General features: G+C 40.8%; 1 protein-coding gene across 1 annotated transcript in view; it reads right to left on the bottom strand.

Annotated features, from left to right (window-relative positions):
* Nucleotides 1-25,248, bottom strand: part of CLASP1 (cytoplasmic linker associated protein 1) — a 217,624-nt gene that overhangs the window by 14,430 nt on the left and 177,946 nt on the right. Inside the window, exons 33-38 of the mRNA XM_063116685.1 lie at nucleotides 23,394-23,537; nucleotides 21,931-22,037; nucleotides 15,492-15,608; nucleotides 8,642-8,792; nucleotides 7,300-7,546; nucleotides 5,449-5,639 (exon numbers count right to left, since the gene is read on the bottom strand). Of these exons, the coding sequence (XP_062972755.1) occupies nucleotides 5,449-5,639; nucleotides 7,300-7,546; nucleotides 8,642-8,792; nucleotides 15,492-15,608; nucleotides 21,931-22,037; nucleotides 23,394-23,537 (957 nt within the window). The remainder of the gene's footprint in view (nucleotides 1-5,448; nucleotides 5,640-7,299; nucleotides 7,547-8,641; nucleotides 8,793-15,491; nucleotides 15,609-21,930; nucleotides 22,038-23,393; nucleotides 23,538-25,248) is intronic.

The raw sequence follows: 25,248 nt of genomic DNA, 5'->3' as shown, positions 1-25,248 counted from the left end.
CCTAATGAGAAAAGGAGTGCAGGATGGGTGGGAGTATTTAAAAAAGGAAATTTTAAAGGCACAGTTACAAACAATTCCAACAAGGAGAAAAGATAGAAGACAACAGAGGAAGCCAATGTGGCTCCACAAAAAGCTTAGAGACGACCTGAAAACGAAAAAGGATACATATAGGAAGTAGAAGGAAGGCCAGGCTACAAAAGAAAAGTACAGACAGGTGGCACAGAAGTGCCGAAATGGCGTCAGGAAGGCTAAAGCTCAGAATGAGCTGAGATTAGCGAGGGATGCTAAAAGCAATAAAAAGGCTTTCTTCAGATACGTGAGTAGTAAAAGACAGAGGAAAGAAATGGTGGTTCAACTGCTTAATGAAGATGGCAAATTGATAACAGATGACAAAGAAAAGGCTGAAGTGCTCAATTCCTACTTTGCCTCGGTCTTCTCCCAAAAGCGGGTCTATGACCCCCCTGGAAAAAGTGAAGCAGAAGTTGAGGGGGCAGGATTGCAGTTTGAGATTGATAAACAAATGGTCAAAGAACACCTAATTTCCTTGAATGAGTTCAAATCTCCAGGGCCCGATGAACTGCATCTTAGAGTAATGAAGGAGCTAGCGGAAGAACTCTCAGAACCTTTGTCTATTATCTTTGCAAAATCATGGAAGACAGGTGAGGTGCCGGACAACTGGAGGACGGCTAACGTCCCTATCTTCAAAAAGGGCAAAAAGGAGGAACCTGGGAACTACAGACCAGTCAGTCTGACATCCATCCCTGGGAAAATTCTGGCGCAAATTATAAAGAAGTCAATCTGTAAACACCTTGAAATCAATGCAGTGATTACTGGAAGCCAACATGGATTTGTCAGGAACAAATCCTGTCAGACTAATTTAATCTCATATTTTGATCGGGTAACCTCCCTTGTGGACTGTGGGAATGCTGTGGACGTCATATATCTTGACTTCAGCAAAGCTTTTGACAAAGCGCCCCATGATATTCTCATTAACAAACTAGCTAAAAGTGGGCTAGATGGAACAACTATTAGGTGGATTCACAGTTGGCTACAGAATCGGACTCAAAGAGTACTTATCAATGAAACCTTCTCAAACTGGGGAGAGGCAACAAGCCTCAGTCCTGGGCCCAGTGCTCTTCAACATTTTTGTTAATGATTTGGACAAGGAGGTGCAGGGAACGCTTATCAAATTTGCAGATGACACAAAATTGGGTGGGATAGCTAATACCCTGGAAGACAGAAACAAACTTAAAAGTGATCTTGATAGGCTGGAGTGCTGGGCTGAAAACAACAGAATGAAATTTAATAGGGATAAATGCCAAGTTCTACATTTAGGAAATAGAAACCAAATGCACAGTTAAAAGATGGGGGACACTTGGCTCAGCAATACTACAAACGAGAAGGATCTTGGAATTGTTGTAGATCGCAAGCTGAATATGAGCCAACAGTGCGATATGGCTGCAAGAAAGGCCAATGCTATTTTGGGCTGCATTAATAGAAGTATAGCTTCCAAATCACGTGAGGTACTGGTTCCTCTCTATTCAGCCCTGGTTAGGCCTCATCTAGAGTATTGCGTCCAGTTCTGGGCTCCACAATTCAAGAAGGACGCAGTCAAGCTGGAGCGTGATCAGAGGAGGGCAACCAGGATGATCAGGGGTCTGGAAACAAAGCCCTATGAAGAGAGACCGAAAGAACTGGGCATGTTTAGCTTGGAGAAGAGAAGATTGAGGGGAGACATGATAGCACTCTTCAAATACTTAAAAGGTTGTCACAACACAGAGGAGGGCCAGGATCTCTTCTCGATCCTCCCAGAGTGCAGGACATGGAATAACGGGTTCAAGTTAAAGGAAGCCAGATTCCAGCTGGACATCAGGAAAAACTTCCTGACTGTTAGAGCAGTACGACAATGGAATCAGTTACCTAGGGAGGTTGTGGGCTCTCCCACACTAGAGGCCTTCAAGAGGCAGCTGGACAACCATCTGTCAGGGATGCTTTAGGGTGGATTCCTGCATTGAGCAGGGGGTTGGACTCGATGGCCTTGTAGGCCCCTTCCAACTCTGCTATTCTATGATTCTATGAACTTTTAGCAATGGACAAATGCTTCTGTCCATCTTGCTATTATTGGACCTCTCAGTGGCCTTTTGACACAGTGAATCACGAATTGTTTATCAGACGGTTGAGTACCCAAGTGGGACTGGAGGGCCTCGCTCCCGCCTGGTTTCACTCCTACTTGGATGGAGGGGTCAGTTGTTTACCATGGGCACTTGTGCATCTGCACCTACAGCCCTCCCCTGTGGAATTCCACCTTTCATGTTCAATGTGTATGTGAGGCCACTGGCGGAGTTAATTAGAGCCCACAGGTTGAGGTATCATATGTATGCTGATACCCAGCTTTACATCTCAATGGGCTCAGATCTCAGCAGGATGGTCTCTGTTCTGTCTTGGTGCCTGGCTGAGACCTATAATTGGATATTGAGAAGTAAACTGAAGTTTAATCTAGATAAGACCAAGTTGCTGTTGGCTGGTCGAGGTCAGTGGCTGACAGATTGGATGCAGGAGGTCAAAGGTGTGTCATTCTCAGGAATCTGACTGAGGATTGTGACAGAGGATTGAGACCAGTCCCTCACCATGTCATCACAAGTGGGAGCTGTGGTCCGGAGCTGCTTTTACCAATTACATCTGCTCTGCCAAGTCCGCCCCTTTCTGTCAGAGGCTGATCTCCCACCGCAGGGCATGCCCTGGTCACCCCCAGGCTTGATGTTTGCAACCTGCTATATACTGGACTTCCATTGAAGCAAATCCAGCGCCTACAGGCTGTGCCAAATGCGGCAGCCAGGTTGGTCAAGGGGCTCCCGAAGTGGTCTTCTATCACTGGCTGACAGTGGCTGCTAGGGGGCGCTACAAGGTTTTATTAACTGTCTATAAAGCCCTGCACCGCTTAGGCCCTGGTTGCTTGAGTGCCCGCCTCGCCCCAGTGTCCCACTACCAGCAGACTCGTTCACAGGAGCAGGGCGCTCTGACGGTTCCCTGCTACAAATGAGAATGTGCAGGGGTGGGGCAGGGCTCTTTTGGTTGCTGGCCCCCAGCTGTGGAACAATCTGCCAGACAGGCTCCCACTGTGTACTGTTTTAAACGTCTGTGTAAGGCGATTTTATTTACACAAGAGTTTGGGGATGCGGTGGTTTGAAGTTTAATGTGGTTTGACGGCTTTTAATGATAACTGTTTTTATGTGTTATCGTAAAGTGCCACATGCCAAAAATGGTGAGGTAGCACTATAAAATGTTTTAATAAATAAGTAAACTATACTCTTACATGAATTCTTTCAACTATGAGAGGTACCAACTTGTATTTTAAAATGAAGGGTAGAATTCTCTAAATCCTAGCAATGCCCCATTGGCCACATACAGCTAAGCCCTTGATCGAAGCCAGCCATTGTAAGGAATCTTGAGAGCAAAGCCAGAAGAGATCTACCATATGCAAAGTTCTGATATATTCTGAAAAACAGGTTAATACAAAATAATCCAATTGCTTTGATAGGGATACTGAAACTCAGTTAAGATAAATTTCAATTTCTGATTTCTGACCAATAACTGTAATTTACATAGCAAACTGAAGCAGTGTTCCACTTTTTGTAGTAATACATCTAATCCTACATTTCTTTTGGCAATCGCTATCATAGTTCTGATCATTCACTTTACTGGCATCCCAGACAGTATTAGTGGAGTACTAGAACGACTTCACAGGTTATGTAACTGCAGGGTTGTGTTTTGGGATGACAGCCGTTCCAAACAGTGCGTACATTTTCAACACAGGAGTATTTAGCTTAACTTGCTCCAGACTGAACTTTTTAAGTACATCCTGATGCTTTGGTATTCACCTGCACAATTCATGTACTAGCACATGACTCATCTCCTGATTAAATTCCCCAATGCATCAATGACCGCAACAGCTGGTAGACACAAATGGCAATTGGCAATGACAATGACTGCCATGCAACTCACTCTCTTGGCAGTTTTCAGAATCGTATTTTAATATTTAATGGCATTTCAATTTTACAAATGGGTAAAATATAAAAAATACATCTCAGAAGTACTGAGTAAATAAAGCAGGTAGTGATAAGGGATAATTTTTCAGTTGCTTTGCATGTTTTTTGGGGGGGCGAGGGGAGAAAAACAGTTGACAGAATAGTGATTTGCTTGTGTGATATAAACCAATTTAGTCAGGGATTTTTGCATCTAAGAAGGATAAAACTGTCAGTTCAAACCATATCCACAGGTGCAACAAACTGAAGTCTGGCTGAAACTACAGATCTAACCTTTGGGATGTCTAGTATCCATAATGAATTTGTAGGGCAGGGGAAGTAATACTTGTTGGTTGACACCAGTACATCTTGTTCATCAACTGGGTAATATTTTCTTTAGTTTAGATTGCTTTTGGCATAGTGGTCAGAAACCCAAAGGCCACTGAAAAGACATCCATGTGATGACCATTACTGAAAGCTCCAAGAGGCTAGAATTTCCACTTTCTCTCAGAAGACAAGGAAAGAGAATAACAGATCATATAGTTTCTATGATCAATTACATTTTATTTTTGCATTTTATCTGATGTTTATAAACTGCTCTGAAAGCTTTGCCAAAGGGGTAGTACATAAATCTTTAAATACAAAAGAATGTAAATATAGTGATGATGATGATTTATTTCATTTCTATACCACCCCATAGCCGAAGCTCTCTGAGCCATTTATATGGCAAAGTATGTCTGACATAAGGCAGACAGAGCTATAATGACTACACTTATGAAAAGGCCAATCAAAGAGGTATTTTAAATGACACTGTCATTCTTTAATAGTAGCATTCATTACCATATCAATATAGATCTGCTACTATTCTGTCAGACTTTTAGATAATGGTATGAACCCAGCTCCAGGTTTGATGGAGTCCTGGGCAAACTGCCCTCTGGTAGCCCCCTCCTTTGCTGATGGACCCTGAAGGGCTTACCTGGCGGCACCAGATGGCCATCATTTTGATTTCCCACAATGCCCAGTATTATGCTACTTTGGGGTGTTGTAGGAAATTAAAATGGTAGCTTTACCAGTCACATGTTAATGCTTGGAGCACTCGGAGCAAGAAGTTATTATATTTTTAAGGGGAGCTTATGGCAGACAGCAGTGGTGGGCCATGGTAGTTTTGGTGCCCCAGGAGGTATTGAAAGATGCAACCTGCCAATGCCAGCCTGAAATCCATCAGAGGTTTTGGATACTGAGTACTCTTAGTATTAGCATCACATATGCTTACCCGGTTTGGGAATTATACACACACACACACACACACACACCCAAGTGTGTGTATGCTATAAAGAATGCACGACATCTGAAAGCACCCTAAGGGCAGTGGGGGTGGGTGGGTTAGTATCTTCATTGCATACTGAATCTTATCTCAATATCTTACATCTTTGTCTCCAAGTGTTTCAAGCAATAAAAGCAAAATGGTCTTGAAATGTTCCTCCCAAACTCCCAGGTTATCTTCCCTCGTAATCTTCAATAGCTCAAGAAGGGCTCCTTTCCGTTCTTCTACTCGCTCATTGTGATTGGATAATTCTTTTAAAAGATCAGCGACTAAATCGGAATGATCAATGGGCACTGACGGAAGAAATGAAAAGCAGGTCACTTCACAGTGAGGACAAACTAGGAACAACTGTAGTAAATGGCTGATGATGAGGGATATTCAAGGTATTTCTTTCTAAAGCATCTATAAACACAACTTTTCTCCAGTTCTTTGACTACGCAGTTTTATCTATAATGTTAAAATATTCAGTTTTTAACAACAGTTACTCCATATATCATCATTCCCCTATAAAGCAATTTTTGCAAGCAGGTAAGTGAACATCTTTTCTTATGGCTATACATTGAGCATCTTTTCTTATGGTTTTTCTATTCCCTGCAATGCAGAGAACAGCTTTGCTCACACAAAATAATGGATTTTTGAAGCTGACCGCCTCATCAACATGAAGGCAGAAGCCCACTTACATGGGAGTCAAGGCCCTTTCCCTAAGCTCAGAGTCAGAGAACAAGGATGAGCTGAATGAGCCCAAGACTGCCATGCCACCTGCTGGAAAGCCGGACCAGGTTCTAGACATTGTGCCAGCGCCTACCAAGCCAAATTTTGGGGGAGGCAAAAAGAAAAAGAAAAAAGAAAAATGACGTGGCAGGGGGCTTACAGGACAAGCAGGGCTGACAGCTACAGTGGCTTTTCATTTCTTTGTTCTCTTCTTTTTTAGCTGCACTTGGCAGCTCAGCTGGAATTGGTGGTCCAGAAGGATACATTACATGTTCCACTGCAATGACTCATTTGAAATGACAATACATCATGACATGGACATTGTTGAGGGGAAAAGATGGCAGCTGCCCCCACTGGCTAATGAAGGCTACCATCATCTCCCCCCACCCCACCACCGCTATCACCATCAATGCCTGTGAAAGGGCACTACATCATTACGAGACGTCATTCCAACTGAGGCATTTGGGGGAACATATTTGGGGGAACATGGTGGCCTGCCAAGCCATTGACTGCAGCAGCATAGCAATCAATTTAAAAAAAGAAGAGAAGAGTAAAAGAAGTGCTGCTACGACTGAACATTTTTAGAATTTTATTCCCCCAGAAAGAAACTGCTCCAATGGTGTCCGATTTTGGCAGCAGTCTTAAGAGGAAACTGGAAAACTCTGCAAGTTAGTTCTATGAACATATCATCGTTTGCTGCAGGAAATACATAAAAAGAATACAGGTTACTCAGACCAGGAAGCTGTGGTTGTTCACTGCTCTTTGGCTCATGTTCCCAAGAATTCAGGGATGTGCACCTCAGCTTCACACTTTGTGTGCTTACCAAAACAACACAGATGGAACGGAGATACCAAAGTTTCTGACACAAAATGTGAGTGAGTTGCATTTCTACATACTTTGAACATCCATGCTAATCTCTTCCCTCTCCATCAGGCTTTCTGCTCATAAGATGAATGGAACAATTCTCATTTACCTTAGCAAAAACAGGCCAAGGTCATGGAAAAATACTATAATGTTGAAACCCAACTGAAACGAACACTAGGGTTTCCCAATAAACAATTATGCAAATCATATTATTCACTGCTGTTGCAAATTCCAGTAAAGTGGAGTTAAGATGGGATGTAAATTGAACTCAGTAAGCTAGTTTTAGTATGATGTTTTCTTAACAATTGAATATGGACATTCATATTTTAGAACAAAAATAAGATCGCTCTAGGGTTTAGAAAACAAGCTAAAACCAACCATCCCGAAGCTGATCAATATCATCATCAAACACAGCCTCCTTAAGAGCGCTCTTGTCATAGGCGCTGATAGTATCCGAGTATGGGTAGGGGTTATATTCCCGGGCTCGGGGTCCTGAAAAGGCACGTGGGGGCTGGGTGTTGAGTAGGGATGTTTTGTTGTCTAGCGCCATCCTTCCTCCTTCCACAACGTCACTGCTTCCACGCACATCAGTGGCCGGTGAAGCTATCCCTCCTTCTCGAGAAACCTGCAGGAATCAAGCAAATAAGTGCTGCAAAACTAGGACTAACTTTCAATGGCCGTGATTGAAGCAGAAGAAGACAATGACTGGGGGTCCCAAAACAATAACCTATCATGGGCACCAGCCATGACGGGTTGTCATGTCATCCCAATCCAGAGCATTTCCCACAGGGTGGCTTATTTTTTGCCAATAAGCCAGGCTGAGAACCTATGGCTTGGGGTAGGTTTGTTTGTGCCCATGGTGGATTGTCATGTCATCCAAACCCGGGGGACCAATTTTATCATAGGTTGTGAGGATTGGCTATGAAGGAACTTGGAAAGAGCAGAAAAAACCTGTTCTGCTCACTCTTGCAATCTCGCTAGTAACTGCCCTTTCACTGATGCCAAAATGGCACTTTCTGTCCTCCACCATTTCCACATTTCCCTGATTCTCCAGCTGCTCAGGAAAGGGGGGATATTAACCCCCCACTTTTTTACAGCTCCTTTTTGAAGTAGATATTGTATGGTTCCCCTGATAGTTTTTAAAAAGAGTCATAGAAGGCAGCCACATGAGAAAGAGTGAATAGGGCCCGACCGGAAAAGGGTGGATGGAACTACTGCTGGTGCTAGTGCCTCTATGGTTTTTTAAAACTATCAAGAATAGTTGCACAAATTCTGGTACTGGGAAGTAAATGGAAGGGAAATGTATGCAAATTTAAGGACTGGGGCATAAAAGGAGGGGAAATTTGTGCACTTGCAGTAATGGAGCAGTTAATGCAGGTGCACAAATTTCCCCTCCATTTACTTTCCGGACTTTAAAATCACAGTGTGTCTGTATTAAGAACATCTTTACACAAATAGCTTGTTGCTCAGCTACTTTTCTAATGGCCATTCACACGAATAATGACATTTATGAATTAGGCCTAAGTTTACTTTCAATGCAAGGTGAGCAAAAGCTGCAAGGTTTGACTCTCCAAGTCCAACAGGCGTGTAGGACAATCACACACTAACAGGACAAAAATGTTTACTTTATAGGAAAACTATTCAGCATCATTACAGTCCTTTCAATACTAACTGGCAAACATTTTTAAAATCTCTTTCAAAGCCAAAAGAGGCTACTTACAATGTCACTGTCCTTTTTTCCATCACGTTTGATTGGTTCATTTAGATCTTCTTGGCTACGGAAACTAAACTTTTCAATTGCTTCTGTGACTCCACGAAGAGAGCTGTAAATTTCATCAGAATTTAGGTTCTCCGTGTCGTAATCCAGCATGCTAAAGAGCGAACACATGTGGAATGTTAAAACCAAGGAGCAGTTTGCTTGATCTTGAACTATAATATTGCTCACATGTGGAGCCATAATTTGGCATTCAGCTTTAAAACATGTGCTAACGTTCTCAAGTCATGAACTCAGACCTGAACATAAGGGATTAAGTAGATGGTTTTGGAATGTCTGAGAGCTGATAACTCAAACCTAAATATTGGCTATGATTCCACATTCACACAGTCAACATGAATACCCAACCAGCCCTTTCAAAGAACCAATTTTATAGCATATTAGAATTCCTTAAAAGTAATACGTTTAGCTAAACTTTAGCAATATTGACTCATAGAATCATAAACCTAAAGGCACATAAATCAAATAACTCCACATGAAGTTCAAGCATTCTAGTATTCTTAGTCAAACCCTAGCTCCAAATATGCAACAAGTAAAAATAAATGGCTAGTAATAAAAGTAGGCATTCATGATAATGGAAACTCAAAACTGTGGCACCATGAATTCAATGCATGAAATTTGGGGCTTTACATTTTATATTTAATGGAAAAGAATTTATAAATTATATGGAAAAGAATTTATAAATTAATTCTATCCAGATGAAAAGCTAGCTTAACCTGAAGCTTAAGATGTTTTATGGAAACAAAATGTCTATTGCTACTACCATTATTTGAGTATCAAATATGAAATAGTTTTCCCTTGGTACAACTGGACACTTGATTCCATCTCTGGGTCATCCAAGTCTCTCAAAGTGCTCTATCAGAGCAAGCATAATTGATGCCATTAGGGTTTGCATCAACAATAAATGCAAGTGGATTTATGCAAGAAAATGTGAAGAACTATCTTCCCTACTTTTCTTTAATAATTTTTATCTGAGTCTCAGTAGAGAATTAAAACAAAACAAAACAGCAAAGAGCAATTTTTAGATACAAGTGCAACGTATCAATAAATCATTACAATGAGAAAAACAACTGACTACCATTCCAAATAAAATCTTGTAACTATGAAGATTATTCACTATGCAAGACATTGGTGGTTGTGTAATAACTTTACATTAGAAAACAAGACCAACAAAACTAGCTTTAGCATTTCTTTTTCACCATATTGCATCCAGCATTCAATAACCCTGTACAAACTATGGAGAAGCTGTCAAGACATGAATGCAAGTCTCTAGAATACTAGATTCAAAGCTTGATCTTATTAGCTACACCACTGGTGCTATTCGAAATGGATCACTCACTCACATTGCTACTTTTGCAAACCTGGGGTTTTCTCCAGGTGAAACATATGAGGAATATTGAGGGGAGCCTAAAGAGTTTTGATAAGACTAATGAAAATTCTCAGGGAAGGATAGGAGGTGTGCATGTGTGTGTGTGTGTGTGCATGCGCGTGTGTGCATACGTGCACATATTCCCTTTCTTTTTAATCCATTCCCCTTGAGGAAATCCTCATGAGTTGCTTTCCCTATTACTTTTCTCAGATTTGCAACTCAGAACAAAACTCTGGGTAGAGCCCAGGATTGTATTATCTCAAGTCTTAAATTTTGGATAACCAATATGTAAGAACCATGCAGGTAGTGTTTTTCAAAAAAAGTTTTATTTGCAGAGACAAAAAATTAAGATTAAATAAATCCCTGACTTTGTGATGAATCTTAAGCTGGAAACGATTCATGGTTACAAGAACAAGAACTAGAGGCATCATTGCCAAAAAGCAGAAATGAAAGTTATTCATTTCCTGTCTGCTTGGTGTACCTCAGGTAATGTAAGTTTGGTCAAAAACAGAGGGCCAAACTAGATGAGGTGTGTGTGCGTTGGAGGGGCTGTCTGAGTTCATGTGTCTGTCCTGTTCACATATACGGCAGGGTGTCTAACTTTTAAAAGTGCACGTGGGTGAGAGGATCTGAACACTGCCTTCTCCCCACCTTATCTCATTGTGAAGCCAGGCTCCAATGGTGGAAGTGAGCCACTTTATATGTAGATTGGGGAGACATGTGAATAAACAAATATGGCCTTCCTCATCAGATGTAGTCTGGCCCAGAGAAAAATGTCTAAAATGAAAGAGTGGCACGGGGATCCTCTAATCATAGGCATCAAAGACTACATCTGCTGAAAAGATGTTTCACAGAATGAAAACGTCAGCTGCCAGAATTTTAATTATCTAGAAGAGTTTCTCCTCCGGGAAGAGATTTAAGAACTTCTGACCAAAAACAAGATTCATGTTGCCTGAGCTTCATGAATACTGGGAACAGATACAGTCCCTGGATCTCTGTCAATGTACTCAGTATTCAACAACAGCCCAAGCAGCAGCACCAGAACTGAATGTACATGGTGTGTTTTGGCAAAGCAGCCATAAGGCAACACCTAAACTCTAATCAAGCAAAGGTTTGGAAAGACGGCTTGCCAAGAAAGAAAGGAAGAAAGAAAGAGTTGCCCAAGAATAGTGTAGGATTAGAGAACAAGAGCTGTTACAAAGCTGCAAGAGTTGCAATGCTGCAACCTCTTCAGACTACAAAAGGTTACAATTCAGTATTTATAGCTGCTTTAGCCATTAGTAAATGAAACAGGCCACAATTTGCACAAAATTAAATCTCTAGACCAATGGCTCCCTGATGGAAATTAGACAAGATTCTGGCAATCCTTCCTTGACAAATAATGTTTTGTGCTCATTTCAAACCGCTCTCAACAAGATTTCTCTAAATAATAATGCAAGCCTCAACTTGCCCACAACCATGCGTATGACACATTTTCCATTCATTGGCAGAATGAACAGAGAAAGATACAAACCTACTGTCCCATTTAACTTTTCTAAGGCCTTGGACACAAAATGTATTCTGAGAACTTCGGTCAGGATGCTCAAAACTCACACAGCTTAGTCATGGAAGAATCGGATAAAAAAGCCAAATAGTTGTTAACAAAATCCTTTGTTCTCTCTTTCTCTTTCTCTCTCTCTCTCTCTCTCTCTCACACACACACGTCTTTGAACTGCACCGTGCATTCATTTTGAACAAAATAATCTCTAGGCCTCAAGGTTATAGAAACACACTTGAAAATGTGACTTTGCCTCCCTTATAAGGAGATATGTTAGCTTGTTTTTGCAGCATGATCTTTAAAAAAAAAGTTTTGAGGATGGCAAAGATAACAGATCTCTCAGCCTGGCTTGGGACTAAAGGCAGTAGTGAACGTCCTGCTGTGTTGGTTATGTCAACAAGGTGTACATGGGATTTCCCTATAACAGCACTTGAATCATTTTGCTACCCTTTCTACTGTATAATACCCCTCTTCTTCTACTCCTTCTCTGCCACATTTAAACATGCCACCATTTCCCCCATTACTAAAAAACGAAACAAACCCCCCCTCTCATTTTGTACTCCCTTCACTTCCAAACTCCTGAAACATACCATTCACTCATGCTGTCCCTTTCTCACTCTAACAACTATATCTAAGGGTCTCTGGAATTTGTCCTTGTCCTTCTTCACTTCTTTGTTGCCTTTGATACAGTTGACTATCCCTTCTTCCTCAACTCCCTCCATGCACTGTTTTGGCTGGTTCTGTTCATAACGCAAACATAATTTGTTCAATACACTTTTGTCTTCCCCCACCTTGAAGTTTTGTTGGGCCTCTGTTAACCTCATTCTGAGCAACTTCACCAAATTCTATGGCTTTCAATTCCACCCTCTCTCTGGCCATAGCTAGACCTAAGGTTTATCCCTGGATTGTCCAGGGGTCAAACCTGTTCATCTAGGTGACACACAGGGGATCCAGTGCTCAGGCAGGGGCGAACCCTGGATGATCCCAGGATAAACCTTAGGTCTAGCTGTGGCCTGCCTCTCTTTCTCTTTCTCTCTCTCTCTCTCTCTCATGAACAATTCTTCTTTCCCAGACCTTCACCCCCTCCATCCAGTCCCACATCTCCAATTGCCTATGTGATACTGCTCATAAATGTTATATTGCCACATTAAGTTCAGTACATCCAAGTCTGAACATCTCAGTTTTCCTTTTTTCTCCTCAAATCTTCCTGTCCTTTGTTTCTCTCCCTTCAGACCGCAGTTAAAAAAACACATCTCTAATGTGAAGCTTCTGATATCACCAGTCATCATGCACCATTGAAACAAACCTTAAGCCTAAGCAATGGAATCTGCTGACATTTATCCCTTGCTAATGTTGCCTCCCCTCTTACCACTGGTTTATTACTCTTGCCTCTTCCCATGTTGTTTGTTCTTCACGTCTAAATTTGCTCTTCATGTCAAAATTTAGACTGTAAGCTCTTCAGGGTAAAGAGCAGAATTTTGTTTATATTACTGTGTACTGTGGCATAAGTACTAATAGTATAACAATGATAACCTACATGTACTGGAAACACTACCTGCATCAGGTCATAGGAGCGGGAAGGCATCATTTTGGTAACTAGGCCTATTTTTTTAAGAGTGTAAAAAATTAACTTATATTGCAGCTAAGCAGCTCACAAACAGTTACTTCAAATAGAATTTATTATTTTAAAGCATGGAATTGAGTTTATTTGAAATCTTAAAAATACTCGTGGCATCCAAAATCCACAAGGGAAAAATCTATTTGTATAACCTGAGAATGAAGTATTATACAACAGCTCACAAAAGAAAGAAAAGCAGTTTCTGGATTATTATTATTTTAAGAGTAACCACATGTGCAAGCAAATACATTTAGCCAGTACTGTGTGATACATAGATAATGTGAGGGGAGAGAGAAAGAAATGAAAGATGAAACAACATCCATTTACAGTAAATAAATAAATACATCCTATCACTCACATAAGATAGAAAACAGTGATTCATGAAGAAAACTGGAAGAGCGACAAGGTAAACAAAGGAATGAGAAGAAATGTGTGACTTTTACAGATGTCACAATATCATTTTCCAACTGCCACAGCCTCCAACAAACACAGTTTTTAGGATACAGAGCTTGCCAATATCTGGGACTTCCTAATGTAAAGCAGGGTTGATCTCGAAGGGGAAGAAAAGTTATTCTAAATAGCAATACTTTCTCTCTCTCTCTCTGCTGGCTGACACAATTTGAACCCGCTCAAAAGTTCCTCATTCTCATGTGCACTGCCCTTGTCATCTTGCTTTCTTCATGTCTTGTAATTGTAAAGAGAATGACTCATAGTACGTAGTGTTGTCTTTGCCCCATAAAATAATTGGGAACATTTTCTGTTTATTTTGCTGTTCAGATTGTTCAGTTATTCTTCTCACAGAGCTGGATGCTTAGCATTGCAAGCATTTACAGTTGCGATCTTCAGACACCGAGTGAAATTCAACCTTGCACAAGTGGAAGTCTGCTTGTGCAATGGGACCTACTCTTCCTTTCCTTACCCCAGCAGTCTCTTGTGCCCCCCAAAATCTGGTCTTGAGCGTCGCCCAACTCTCTGGAGCAGATTTTGAAAGCATGTGGGTGGGGGCTGAATTGCTTCCCCTTCCTGTTCTGCTGATAGAAGCAGGTTCCATCAATAGATCTTAACTGTAGAGCACCCACTGGTGTGACATGAGAACAGACACCCTCAAACTAAAAACGTGGACCAAACTAATGCTAGCCATCTCAATCTAGTGAGATGCCATTATGTTTACTGAAGCAGGCTTGCAGCTGCATATTACTCACTGGGTGGGGAAGGTGTGTTATGCATGCAGGTTACATGGTGGACATGCACCTGGGAACCTTGACTTTTAGAAGCATGTGTCATCCCTCCATACTTTAATTTGCAGCTGAAAATGCTGCTATACAAAAGGTAAATGCTCTTACTGCATTAAGCATGAATTGGTCCTAGTTAAAGGTGTCTGTTTATAGCCTCGGCCAAACAGAACATGTGTAAAACAGCTGGGGCTGCACACATGCAGCTCAGCAAATAAAGTTGAAAGCCCACCATTAACTGTTTGGTGGGAAAGGGTGTGTGGAGGGGGGATGAGTCCAGCGCCACACTTCTTCCAAACCGTGGGATTACAGCATAGCCCTAGTGGCTGGGTATGGCCGGGAAATGGCACAAGCTATTACCCCCTTCATAGATACTTGCCATGTAAAATGTGAATCAGCCCCTATGTACCTAGGAGAATACTGAACCACAGTGTTGTTGAAAGGGCAAGAAGCATATGCCAAATGTGTACCAATGCAGAGAGAGTAAATGATGTTTCCTAATTCCACCCGATGATACTGTGAACCCATTTTGTCCCGTGGCACACGGAACAATATAATTCCCCAGCAGCAACTCACTGACATATTGTTTTAGTTATCTTGCCTGACCATCAGATGAAACTACTATAGCTGACTCCCAGTCCCTACTTGCTTACTTTCTGTGTGATCAGCTGCACGAGACTCTACCTCAGGCTTTAAGCACATACCCAAATCTAAGGAGGAAGTGGGCTAAGTGATGTTAGCTTGGGATACCTGCTTGTGTAAAACAAGCCCTGACCTTGCTTTTATTGCAGTATTTTCAAGAGAAGGAATGAAGGAAGTGAGAGGAATACGTTCTGACATATCTGTGGTAACTTAACAGGTAGAGCTTCTGGAACAGAGTAATGGAGATATAATTTCTCCACAGACCAAAGCATAAAGCAAAAAGGGGATGTCCCTCTCCACATCCCCTGGACCTATCGGTTTGAAAGCACTCTACTGAGCCAAAAGGTAAATAATATTGTGACACCTCAGACAAGTTGGATTAACAGGTAGTTTGTTACCTGGGAGAGTAAGAGCGCCTGAAAGTCTTGTGAGAAGGAGCAGCGGGGATGGAGTTAGGCTGAAAAAGGGGAGGGGGGTGCTTCGACAGCCCATCTGCACTCCAACCCCAGAAACGACTGCAGTGATCACAGGAAGAAAAAAGAGAAAGGGAAGGGGGGGAACAGAAAAAAAGGGAGAAAACAAAACTATAATCTGAGTGGCTGAGTCTTTTCATGCTTTCTCAGGAAGAGAGGAACTTAATAGAAACAAATCAAGACAGGAATACTCCATTGATTCGCTTCATGTAAACATGTTGCCATTCAGTAATATCTTTAGCATCATGAGATGTTGTTATTTAGGGCAGTTCCTGTCTTTTTTTCATTTGCATATTTTTCAATAGAGACCCAGGATGGTATCCTGCAATTGAAATCAATGAAAATTTGGCTATTGGTTTTCTCTAGAAGCAATTTCCACCCATTTAGCTAATTTTAAGCAAGGTGAGCTAAAAAAGCATCTGGAATAAATTCTGCTGTGTAGGATCTAAAGGGGCTCCACAATTAGTCAAGTGCTGATGGTCAACTGGTCTTATATACACACCTACAGAAGACAGAAATAACTAAATCCTATAACTTGTATTTCCAATAGTAAGTCCAGCAGTTCTTCTTAGCATTATAACTATGTTTCTGCTCCTCTCACTGTATACCTATATGAATAGTAAATAGTTATGATCACCAGCAAGTTCTTGTACCAAAAGCCATGGGCTTATGGTTCCTCTAATCCATGGCATCTTACTGCTTAGCATTTGAAATACAGGCCTACTTGCAGTCACAGCAAACAGCCTGGAACTGAATTATTTATTATTATTATTATTTATTTATATATTTATTTATTTATATATTTATATGAATGGACCATGGAGAACAGGCAAATCCCAAGGCCCTGGTGCAAAACTGTAGAGAAAAACAAAATAAACTGGCCAGAAATTTCATTGATAATGAATTATGAAAGGGGATTGGTTCTGCCCTTTGTTCATTCATACTTTAAAGCTATTGTTCTTGGGAACTCAGAAGCAAAAAGATGCTCAGTAGTATTATTGTCCTTCTGCTTCCTATTAGATTAGTCCAGATTCTGCGCTCCAGATTCACCCAAGTAACTTTGTTGACTAAGCAAGGCTGAACAATTGCAAACACACCGAAGTCTCTCATGCTTGTTTCCTCATCTGTATGTTAATACAACTCAGTAATGTTTCAAGAAGGTTGAAGCCCATAAATATTTCCATATCAATGGATAAAGGCAGAAGAATGTTGTATTACAGTTTGAATTTTCTTGTTTCTCTTCATTTTTGTTATCTTTCTGCTGAAAACTTCCATAAAGATAGCTATATATAAAAAAGGAAAGCCAGAACCACTTCCAGTTCTCCTAAACAGTGTTCACAATTTCCTCCCCGCTCTTCCTTCTTTTTATTAATTTTCCCTTCTTGATTTTCTCCTCCTTTCCATTTCCAAACTTAACCACAGGCTATTTATTGATATTAACTGTAAACCATGGTTAGTTCTAAACCATTTAGTAGTGGCTTGAGGTTAACACTAACATGCCATTTGTTACTGGTCATAGATATCTGTCAGGTTAGGGAAGGCTGAATATGGGACCTGCCATTACTGCTATAGCAGCCGCACTGGATAAACCTCACATCTCAGGCCAGAGTTTACTTCTGGACTTGCTGGAGTATTCAGTCTGTCACTTTGTTTCTATTGAGTTTTAAGTACGTTATATAGGCAAAGGTCACATTGGTGTATAAATAAATGAAAAATGCTGCAAGACTGGAAATGGGAAGTCAGAAATAGTTCTAGTGTTTGTCACAGCAGTGTCTCTTTGAACAGCAGTGCCAGGAAAATCATCCCTCCCCCCGCAGGAAGAGGTAGAAATAGCAGTAATGTTTGCAAAATATCGCTTCACCAAAACAGGAAAACAAAGGATAATAAATGCCACAAATTCAAAACTCACCTACCTGTGAGGTGATCATCCAAAACCAAGCAACCTCAACTTTTAAAGGGCAAAATGAAACCAACTCACCTATCTTATCATATCCATATAAGCGGACAACTTTATAATCCAAAAATACAACACTATGGCAAGAAAACATTCTGACATTTCAAACAAAAGAGGCATAGTTTGTCAGAGAGTTCTCAGAAAATATCAGTTTAAAACTCCAAAAGCATTTAAAATACAATGCAATATAATCCTTCTCTGTGAGCCCCTGCCAAAGGAAGTGAGGCAGGTGGCTACCAGGAGGACGGCCTTCTCTGCTGTGGCACCCCGGCTGTGGAATGAGCTCCTTAAAGAGTTTCGCCTGGCACCTACACTATATTCTTTCAGACGCCAGGTGAAGACCTTTTTATTCTCTCAGCATTTTAACAGTCTATAAATTTAATTTTAACTTTGCTGTTTTAAATTTGTATTTTAAATTTATATTTCTGCACTGCTTGATTTTATCCTGGTTGTGCTTTTATATTGTATTTTATATCATGTTTTTATACTGTTTGTTTTATACTTTGAATGGTTTTAATTTTTATGAACTGCCCAGAGAGCTTCGGCTATTGGGCAGTATAAAAATGCAATAATAAGTAAATAAATAAATTTATCTCACTACTAAATTTTGTTCATTCAAAAATTGTCAAGCTTCTATTCGCAAGAGAGTTTTCTAAATAGGGCTGATGAAGTATTTGTTTGCTTTTAGTTTTAACAAAAAGAAGAGCAACAACAAAAATTAACAAGGAAGAAAAAGACAGACACCAAAAGCCAGAACTAAGCCAACAGTAAAGCAATTAACAAATAATGTGGGCATTTCAGAGTGTGAATAGGAAAGCAGCAAAAGATGGTTTAATCAAAATATCAGAAGTAAAAAAGTTGGTTGAAAATCACAAATGTTAACAAAGGGATATTATTATTTTACTTATTTATTTAGCACCATCAATGTACATGGTGCTGTACATAGTAAAAGAATAAAGCAGCAACACCCTGACATTCTAATAAAATCATAATAAAACAATAAGAGAGGGAAGAGAACACACTAAATAGACACAGGGGACAATAAAACTAAAAGTTTAAAAGTAAGAACAAAGTCAAGTTCTGAAAGTACTATTAGAGTATTAGAGTAAGTTTTAGATTCCAATCAAAATGTGGTAGCTTATATATGTGGGCAATAAATGGTTAAGAAAAAACAAAAGAGAGTGGTGTGTGTGTTTGCATGTGCATGTATGTGTGTGAATGTGTGTCCCATGTATGTGTACGTGCATACATGCACAATTACACACACACACTTGGTTTTAAAAGTTTTCTTGTTGGGCAATTTCCTCAAATCTTTAGAAAACCAGATCCCTAGACCTAAATCAAGAATATATATTACTTAATATTATTAGCTTACATCTATGCCTGAAGAATTTCTAGGCTTTGAACCTGTGAAAGCCTCACCCAATATTGAAAACAAGACTGACTAGTTTTCCCAAGAATAAAAGATATTACAAAATTCAAAGTGGTAAAAAGAATTTAGGGTTACTAGATCAATGATAGCATTTTAAATATTTCAACGTAACATAGTGTGATGTACACCTGACTAGGTAACTCCATAATGATGAAATGTCACAGCCAACTGAGAAGCTATTGAAAGTACCTGAAAACTAAACTATTTCCAAAAAGGCTTTAGGACAACTTTATGAGGACATTTATATATAAAATTAAGAGTACTTAATAAAAAAATTCACATTAACCCTAATATACACCCTAGTTAAACCAAACATTAAAAGTACTTTAGGAGATACGTTGGCTGTAATACTATACACATTTACCTGTGACTAAATTACACTGTTAAAAGGCACTTTCAGGCTTCAATTCTGTATGCACTCACCTAGGTGCCTGCCCCACTGAACTGAATGGGACTTACTTCTGACTAAACATGCATATGTTTGACTTGTGTGGAAACATCCTATGCTTCAGCAAGGGATTTAGGTGTGCCTATGTGGTTGTACTGAAATGTGTGTTCCCATGTCTGTATATGTCTGTATATATGTGTGTTTGTGAGTATGTGTATCTTGGTTTGTGTGTGTATGCTTGTGTGTGTGTACACACACACACTAACTTGTATGTGAGAACAGAAGTTTACAAAGCTGTTTATAATAAGTGACTCAGTAACCTGTTAAGGTGCTTGAATAAGAGTTTGGGGATCAATATTTCTGCATCTCATATCAAAAGGCCACTTTACTCAGCTGCAAATGATGTCTTGAGTCAACAGCTCCCCAAAGTTGAGGGAGTTTTGCATGGGTTGCGTTGGGAGACAACAAAGGGATCAGCAGAGAATGTTGCAGGCAACTTGACACAAAATGGTATGTTAAAGGGTGGGATCAACAGATAGCAATTGCTTAAATACTTATGCACCAGAGTGTGTTCAACACCATCAACATCCCATGGGAGTGTTCCAATAGAAAGAACAAGTCCTAATAGATCCAAATGGGATGGACAAACCATTTCATGATAGGAAAATCAACAAAATCCATGTTACTAATGTCTAGCAATTGCAAGACTTCCTTCAGAGTCTATGCATTGCTTAAAATATGCACCTTGAATATTTACACTTTTCTGTAAGTGTGTCAAAAGGGGTGGCGAATTAAACACTCCATTCAGACTGCGGGTGTGTTATGACAAACATTGTGTATGTAGAAAATTTGCTATCTGGTACAAATTTGGTATCTTGATGACTTTAGGTCTCAGTGTCTCTCCATCCCCACTTTTTAAACTTCAGTTGTTCCTAAAGTTGGATTCTGTTGACAAAGTCATATTATTAATATGGACAGTACTGTCTACACTGACTGGCAGTGGCATCTCAGGGTCTCAGACGGGTCTCTTTCCAATTCCTACTGGAGATGCCAGGAATTGAACCTGTCCATGTGTTCTACCACCGAGCTACAGTACCTCCTTCGAACGTAACACAAAATATACAGTCTTGCCCCTTTACTTTCCCTGATCGAATTCCCCGCTGGCCTCTTTTGCTAAAATCCTTGAAATATGTGGCTTATATCATGTTAGGCTCCACAATCTGCTCAATACCAAATTGGGTACTATTTGAATAAGGGCCATTCCAAAGTGTATTAGAAAGTGTGATATTTGTGCAGTGGTTCTGAAGGATACAAACATCAATCCACAAGGTAGCACCTCTGTTGCAGGAAAATCATACTTTCCCCTATTTCTCAAACTGTGATTTTTGTTGCTGGAAAATCATCATTTTTCAGTGCAGCTATCAGATTCCACTGATGACTGCTTTGAGGAATGTGGCTGTGCAAACGTCACATGTGCCTACTCGCAAATTGCTCTTGATCAGTGATACTGCTCCTGCCTCCTTCCCTGACGCCCATGCAATTGGGTTCCTTTAAAAAAAACAACCTGAGCGTTATATTTTATTATTACCCTCCAAAACTTTACAGAGGACTGTGCACTTCCCCACTGTATCACTCCAGCACAGGAACACTAATCTAGACTACCTTTCCACCTGCAAAGTCCTCAGCATTTTCACAGACTTTTTCTAAGAACCCTTTTTACGGCTGCTTGCTATCTCCCTCCGTTGTGCTGCAGTGCACATCTCTTGGTTGTAAAACAAAAACAAAAAACCAAGCTCAAAGCCAGGGAACAGACAAATCGCCACTGTACCATCCATTTTGCAAGATATGGCACACTGGATCAGGACACATGTGAATAGCACCACACATACACATATGACATCAAATTCTTCTGTCACCCTTCTTTCAGAATGTCCTTTGTAACAATGTAACATTAACGCACCCAGATGCAGATCCTGCTTGAAGCACTGTAACATTCTTTGCATTTTTAACCTACCCATCTGTCATGTAATTGTTTCAGGCAGAAACCTATCTTCCATGGTTCTCTTGTTTACTTTAAACATGACACAAACAAACCAAAAACATTGCATCCACTTTCCAGTTTACTGACAATGTACTCCCAAACTCCCCCTCTTGTTTTCTAGACTTCCCTGGAAAGACCCCTTCCCATATACAATTAAAATTCAGTTGCACAGCAACGTAGAGAGAATGTATAAACCAAACTCCTTGCTATGATTGGTTTATACATTTTATACATTAAATACTCTTATGTGTGCTTGTTTGTGTGTGTGTGCATATGTATGATGTGACTGTACTTCAAAAATGCAGATGCAGCCCTGTCTTTTAGACATGATCTTGAAAATAAACATTTAGCACTCTGTGCAAAAGATACCATGAAAGGACAATGCAGGGTTTTAAAACGGCATAGAGACCTTCATTTCCTGGAGTACTTTTAGAGCTGAGCATACTTGCCTACGTTGCAGCCATTGAAGAGGCACATTCTAGCCAAGCATGTTTTATGCAGAAAGCCTTTCTTATTTATGTCCACCTTTTAATGAACCCACAGCATTACCTTGGAGACAGTCCTCCATGAGAACAGTTGGTAGGTGAAGTTAAGGGGCTGGTTCTGCTGCTAGGGTGACGTGAAGGAGTTCGGCCAACAGTATTGCTAGGGGAACCCTGGTACAGATGCAAGAAGAGGAGGAGGAGAAGGGAGCAAATAATAAGATGTCACAAAAAGAAGAAGAAACAATGTAAGGAACAATTTTGTGGTAGTTAATATATTGTGTGATTTAAGCTATTAGTAGCTTGACTTCTAAGTACAAACATTCATTTGTCTAAGAGTTAACCCAGTATCAAGGATTTCAGAAATTTCTGAGCTTTACAGCAGAAATAGGTAACTTCTAGGCTTATCTTGAAGCAGCTCAGAAACAACAACAAATATTCTAAGTAAAACTACTTGAAAAAACGAAACCAGTAGCAATCAGACCTAATTTCTGAGACAACCAGGCTTCAGAAGTTGCAATTCATCATTCCTGACTCTCACTTAGCCCCCACCCCACCCCACCCCTTTAAACTCACCTTATTGTCTGGAAGGAAAAGCAGAGGCACTCTGGCCCAGCTGCAGGAAGAGGGAAGGAGGGAGGTCTCTCTCTTCCTCCTCTCTCCAGTGCCTGGTATGTTGGAACTGGAGAGAACACCATCCTGATATTTCATCCTGGTAGCATTGGCCCTTGAGAAATGTAGCATTCATGTGGGCTGTTGGAATGTCAGTCACTCTTGGAAAAACGACATATCTCAAAGGCCACCACGGGCTTTTGTCCTAGAACACTGTAATGTGGGACACCAGGGTGCTGAGAGAGAGGGCAGGGAAGGAGGAGGTCTCCCTCCTTCCCTGTCCTTATGGCTGGACCCGTGTGCCATCAGCCTGGGTTTAACTGGAAGAGGTGTTCAAGTGGTAGAAGTTGGGGGTAATTTTTGGAATTCTTCTCTGGCTTGGATTTTCACCTGACCCAGAGAATTCAGCTCCTGATTCCCACCTCTTCTTTAAGGGGACTATTATGAACCCCTAAACCTCATATCTAGGCCTGAGCACTGGTGGGCTTCATTAGCATCTCTGTTTTATAGCAGTCTCACTTTCAAAGCTCTAAGTCAACCATCCCCATCTTGGTGCCCTCCTGATGCGTTGCAGTACAACTCCCAATATTCCTGGCCACTGGCACTGCTGGCTGGGAATGATAGAAGTCCAAAACTTCCTGAGAATACCAGGTTGGGGAAGGTTGCTGTAGCAGTACCAAGCTTCTTATAAAAGCACACAACAGAAAAGGTCTAGATGCTTTACGTACAATTGGAAAGGGACTGGCACTTTATGCACATGTATAATAATGGCACATGCTTTGTCAAAAGGTAATGTTTGTACTATAAAGGCAAGTCTGCCTATTTCTAGGACCGACATAGCTCTGCACATATCAACAACCAATACAGAAATTAATGCCTGCAGTTGGTTTTTAGGAGAAAACTGCATAACCCTCTCACCACGGTCGTGTTACTGGAGTTCTTGAGGTGGTTGTGTAGTAGCCTGGTAGCACCATCCTGAAATGTTTTGGGCAAGGCACCAAGTAACATGGTAAACTCAGGAGTATTCAGTTCAAACAGAGAAATCAGGACTATTTGTGCTGCCTAGGAAAGAAAAAAAAGGAAGTCAGTACCAGGGCCACTTAAAAAAAAAATAGTCACATTGCATGGGGGAGAACCTTACCAGTAATAATCCAGGTTGCCATTTAGATCTATTAATACAAAGAGCATTTTACCACAGACTTCAGTCAGATGTGAACTGCATCCATAACTATATCGCACGTTCCAAATATGCAACAGTGAAGCACTGCTGAGATCAAGCCCCCGACGCATGGCAAGGATTGCAGTCAAAGATACACACAGCAATTCCAGAATCTAAGAAATGCCTCTTGTTTCAGCTATAGAACCTTACAGAATTGCAGCTTCAGACTCTTCCATTGTTTCAACTGTACATTTTCACTACTGTGACCTCTCTACCCATAAGTATAATTTCAATTGGGAAAGATTTGCCCAGCGAAAGTTGATTATTTTAATAAAATTGGGTAAGATAGCAACTTAGGAAAAAAAAATCCACAGCCAACTTCATCATCCATCTGCTATCTCCTGTCTTGTTTACAGATGGCATGAAGCCAATCCTGGGGATGACTTGCCATGGCTTGAATTGGCTACGTGAATTCAGCTACGAATTGGCTACGTAAGATTCAGTCTTTTTAAAAAACGGATGAGGAACTTCCATCCCACAGAGATTCCGCATCCAACCTGTGAAGCCTCCCGGACAAATATTCCCTAGAGGAATCACCACTGTTATCTCTGATGTGGAATTCTCCGGTGCACCACTTCCACTCCCAATTGGGCTGTTGGTTGTGAGTGGCCAGTGCTGGGGGAATGGCCACTCTTCTCAGAGCCAGCCGAGTCCTAATCTAAAGTGCATGCGACCCCCATGGGAACAACACACATCGTGAGAAGCTGGAGATTCGGTCGGTGCTAAGAGGAAGAGTCGCTGTTCCTAGCACTGTCCGAGTCCCTTTCTCTGTGCTGAGAGAGGCATGAAAATTCATACTTCTCTCAGTAACAACAAAAGCAAAATATGAGAGGCGATGACATCAGTGAGTGTGGCTGCACTGACTGATGTCATCTGGCCTGCAGAGGGCCTGGTGGGAGAAATTCAGACCCTGACCTCAGTTTGGTTTGGCCACTATGCTCCTTTCCACTTAGGTGCTCTATGAAAAGCAAAGTGTTAGAAGATGGAGGCAATTATTTTTGTTGGACATAAAATCCTAACTGGCCCCTCCATTCCTCTAACCAGAGCATCTGCCAGCTGGATAGGGAATTTGTCTGTCAAGTACCCAGAAAGGTGGGGAGGGGACTTCCTGTCTATCTTGCTCTACAGAACTGTAGAACATTCATCAAGAGAACAATCTCTAAACTGAAAATATTATTACAAACCAAAGGTCCAAGAAAAGAATAGATAGAATGGTGAATAAAATAAAAGCAGGACATCATGCCAAACTTGATGAGCACTCAGAAAAACCATGCAGATCCAAGTATGGGAATTTTAGTTTAGTTAAGGAAACCTACGTGTAAGTCAGTAGCACAACCAGGCAAAAAGGGTAGAACCAAAGCATCTAGGTCTGTTTCTTAAGGGCCCAATCTTTCTGTTTCTAAATCATCCCATCTCGGCCACACTGCAGCTATTACTCTTTTACTCTTTTTCAGTTGTCTTGGTGGTTCTGAAACAGCCCATGCTAATTTATATTACAAGTTTATTTCCCCCAGGAATATTCCACTGGTATATATCTGAATCCAAAATTCTCTT

This window comes from Elgaria multicarinata, chromosome 2 (genome assembly GCF_023053635.1).
Source record: "Elgaria multicarinata webbii isolate HBS135686 ecotype San Diego chromosome 2, rElgMul1.1.pri, whole genome shotgun sequence".
Classification (NCBI taxonomy): Eukaryota; Metazoa; Chordata; class Lepidosauria; order Squamata; family Anguidae; genus Elgaria; species Elgaria multicarinata.
The sequence above is the reverse complement of the archived record's forward strand: the minus strand, read 5'-3'. Positions and strand labels throughout refer to the sequence as shown.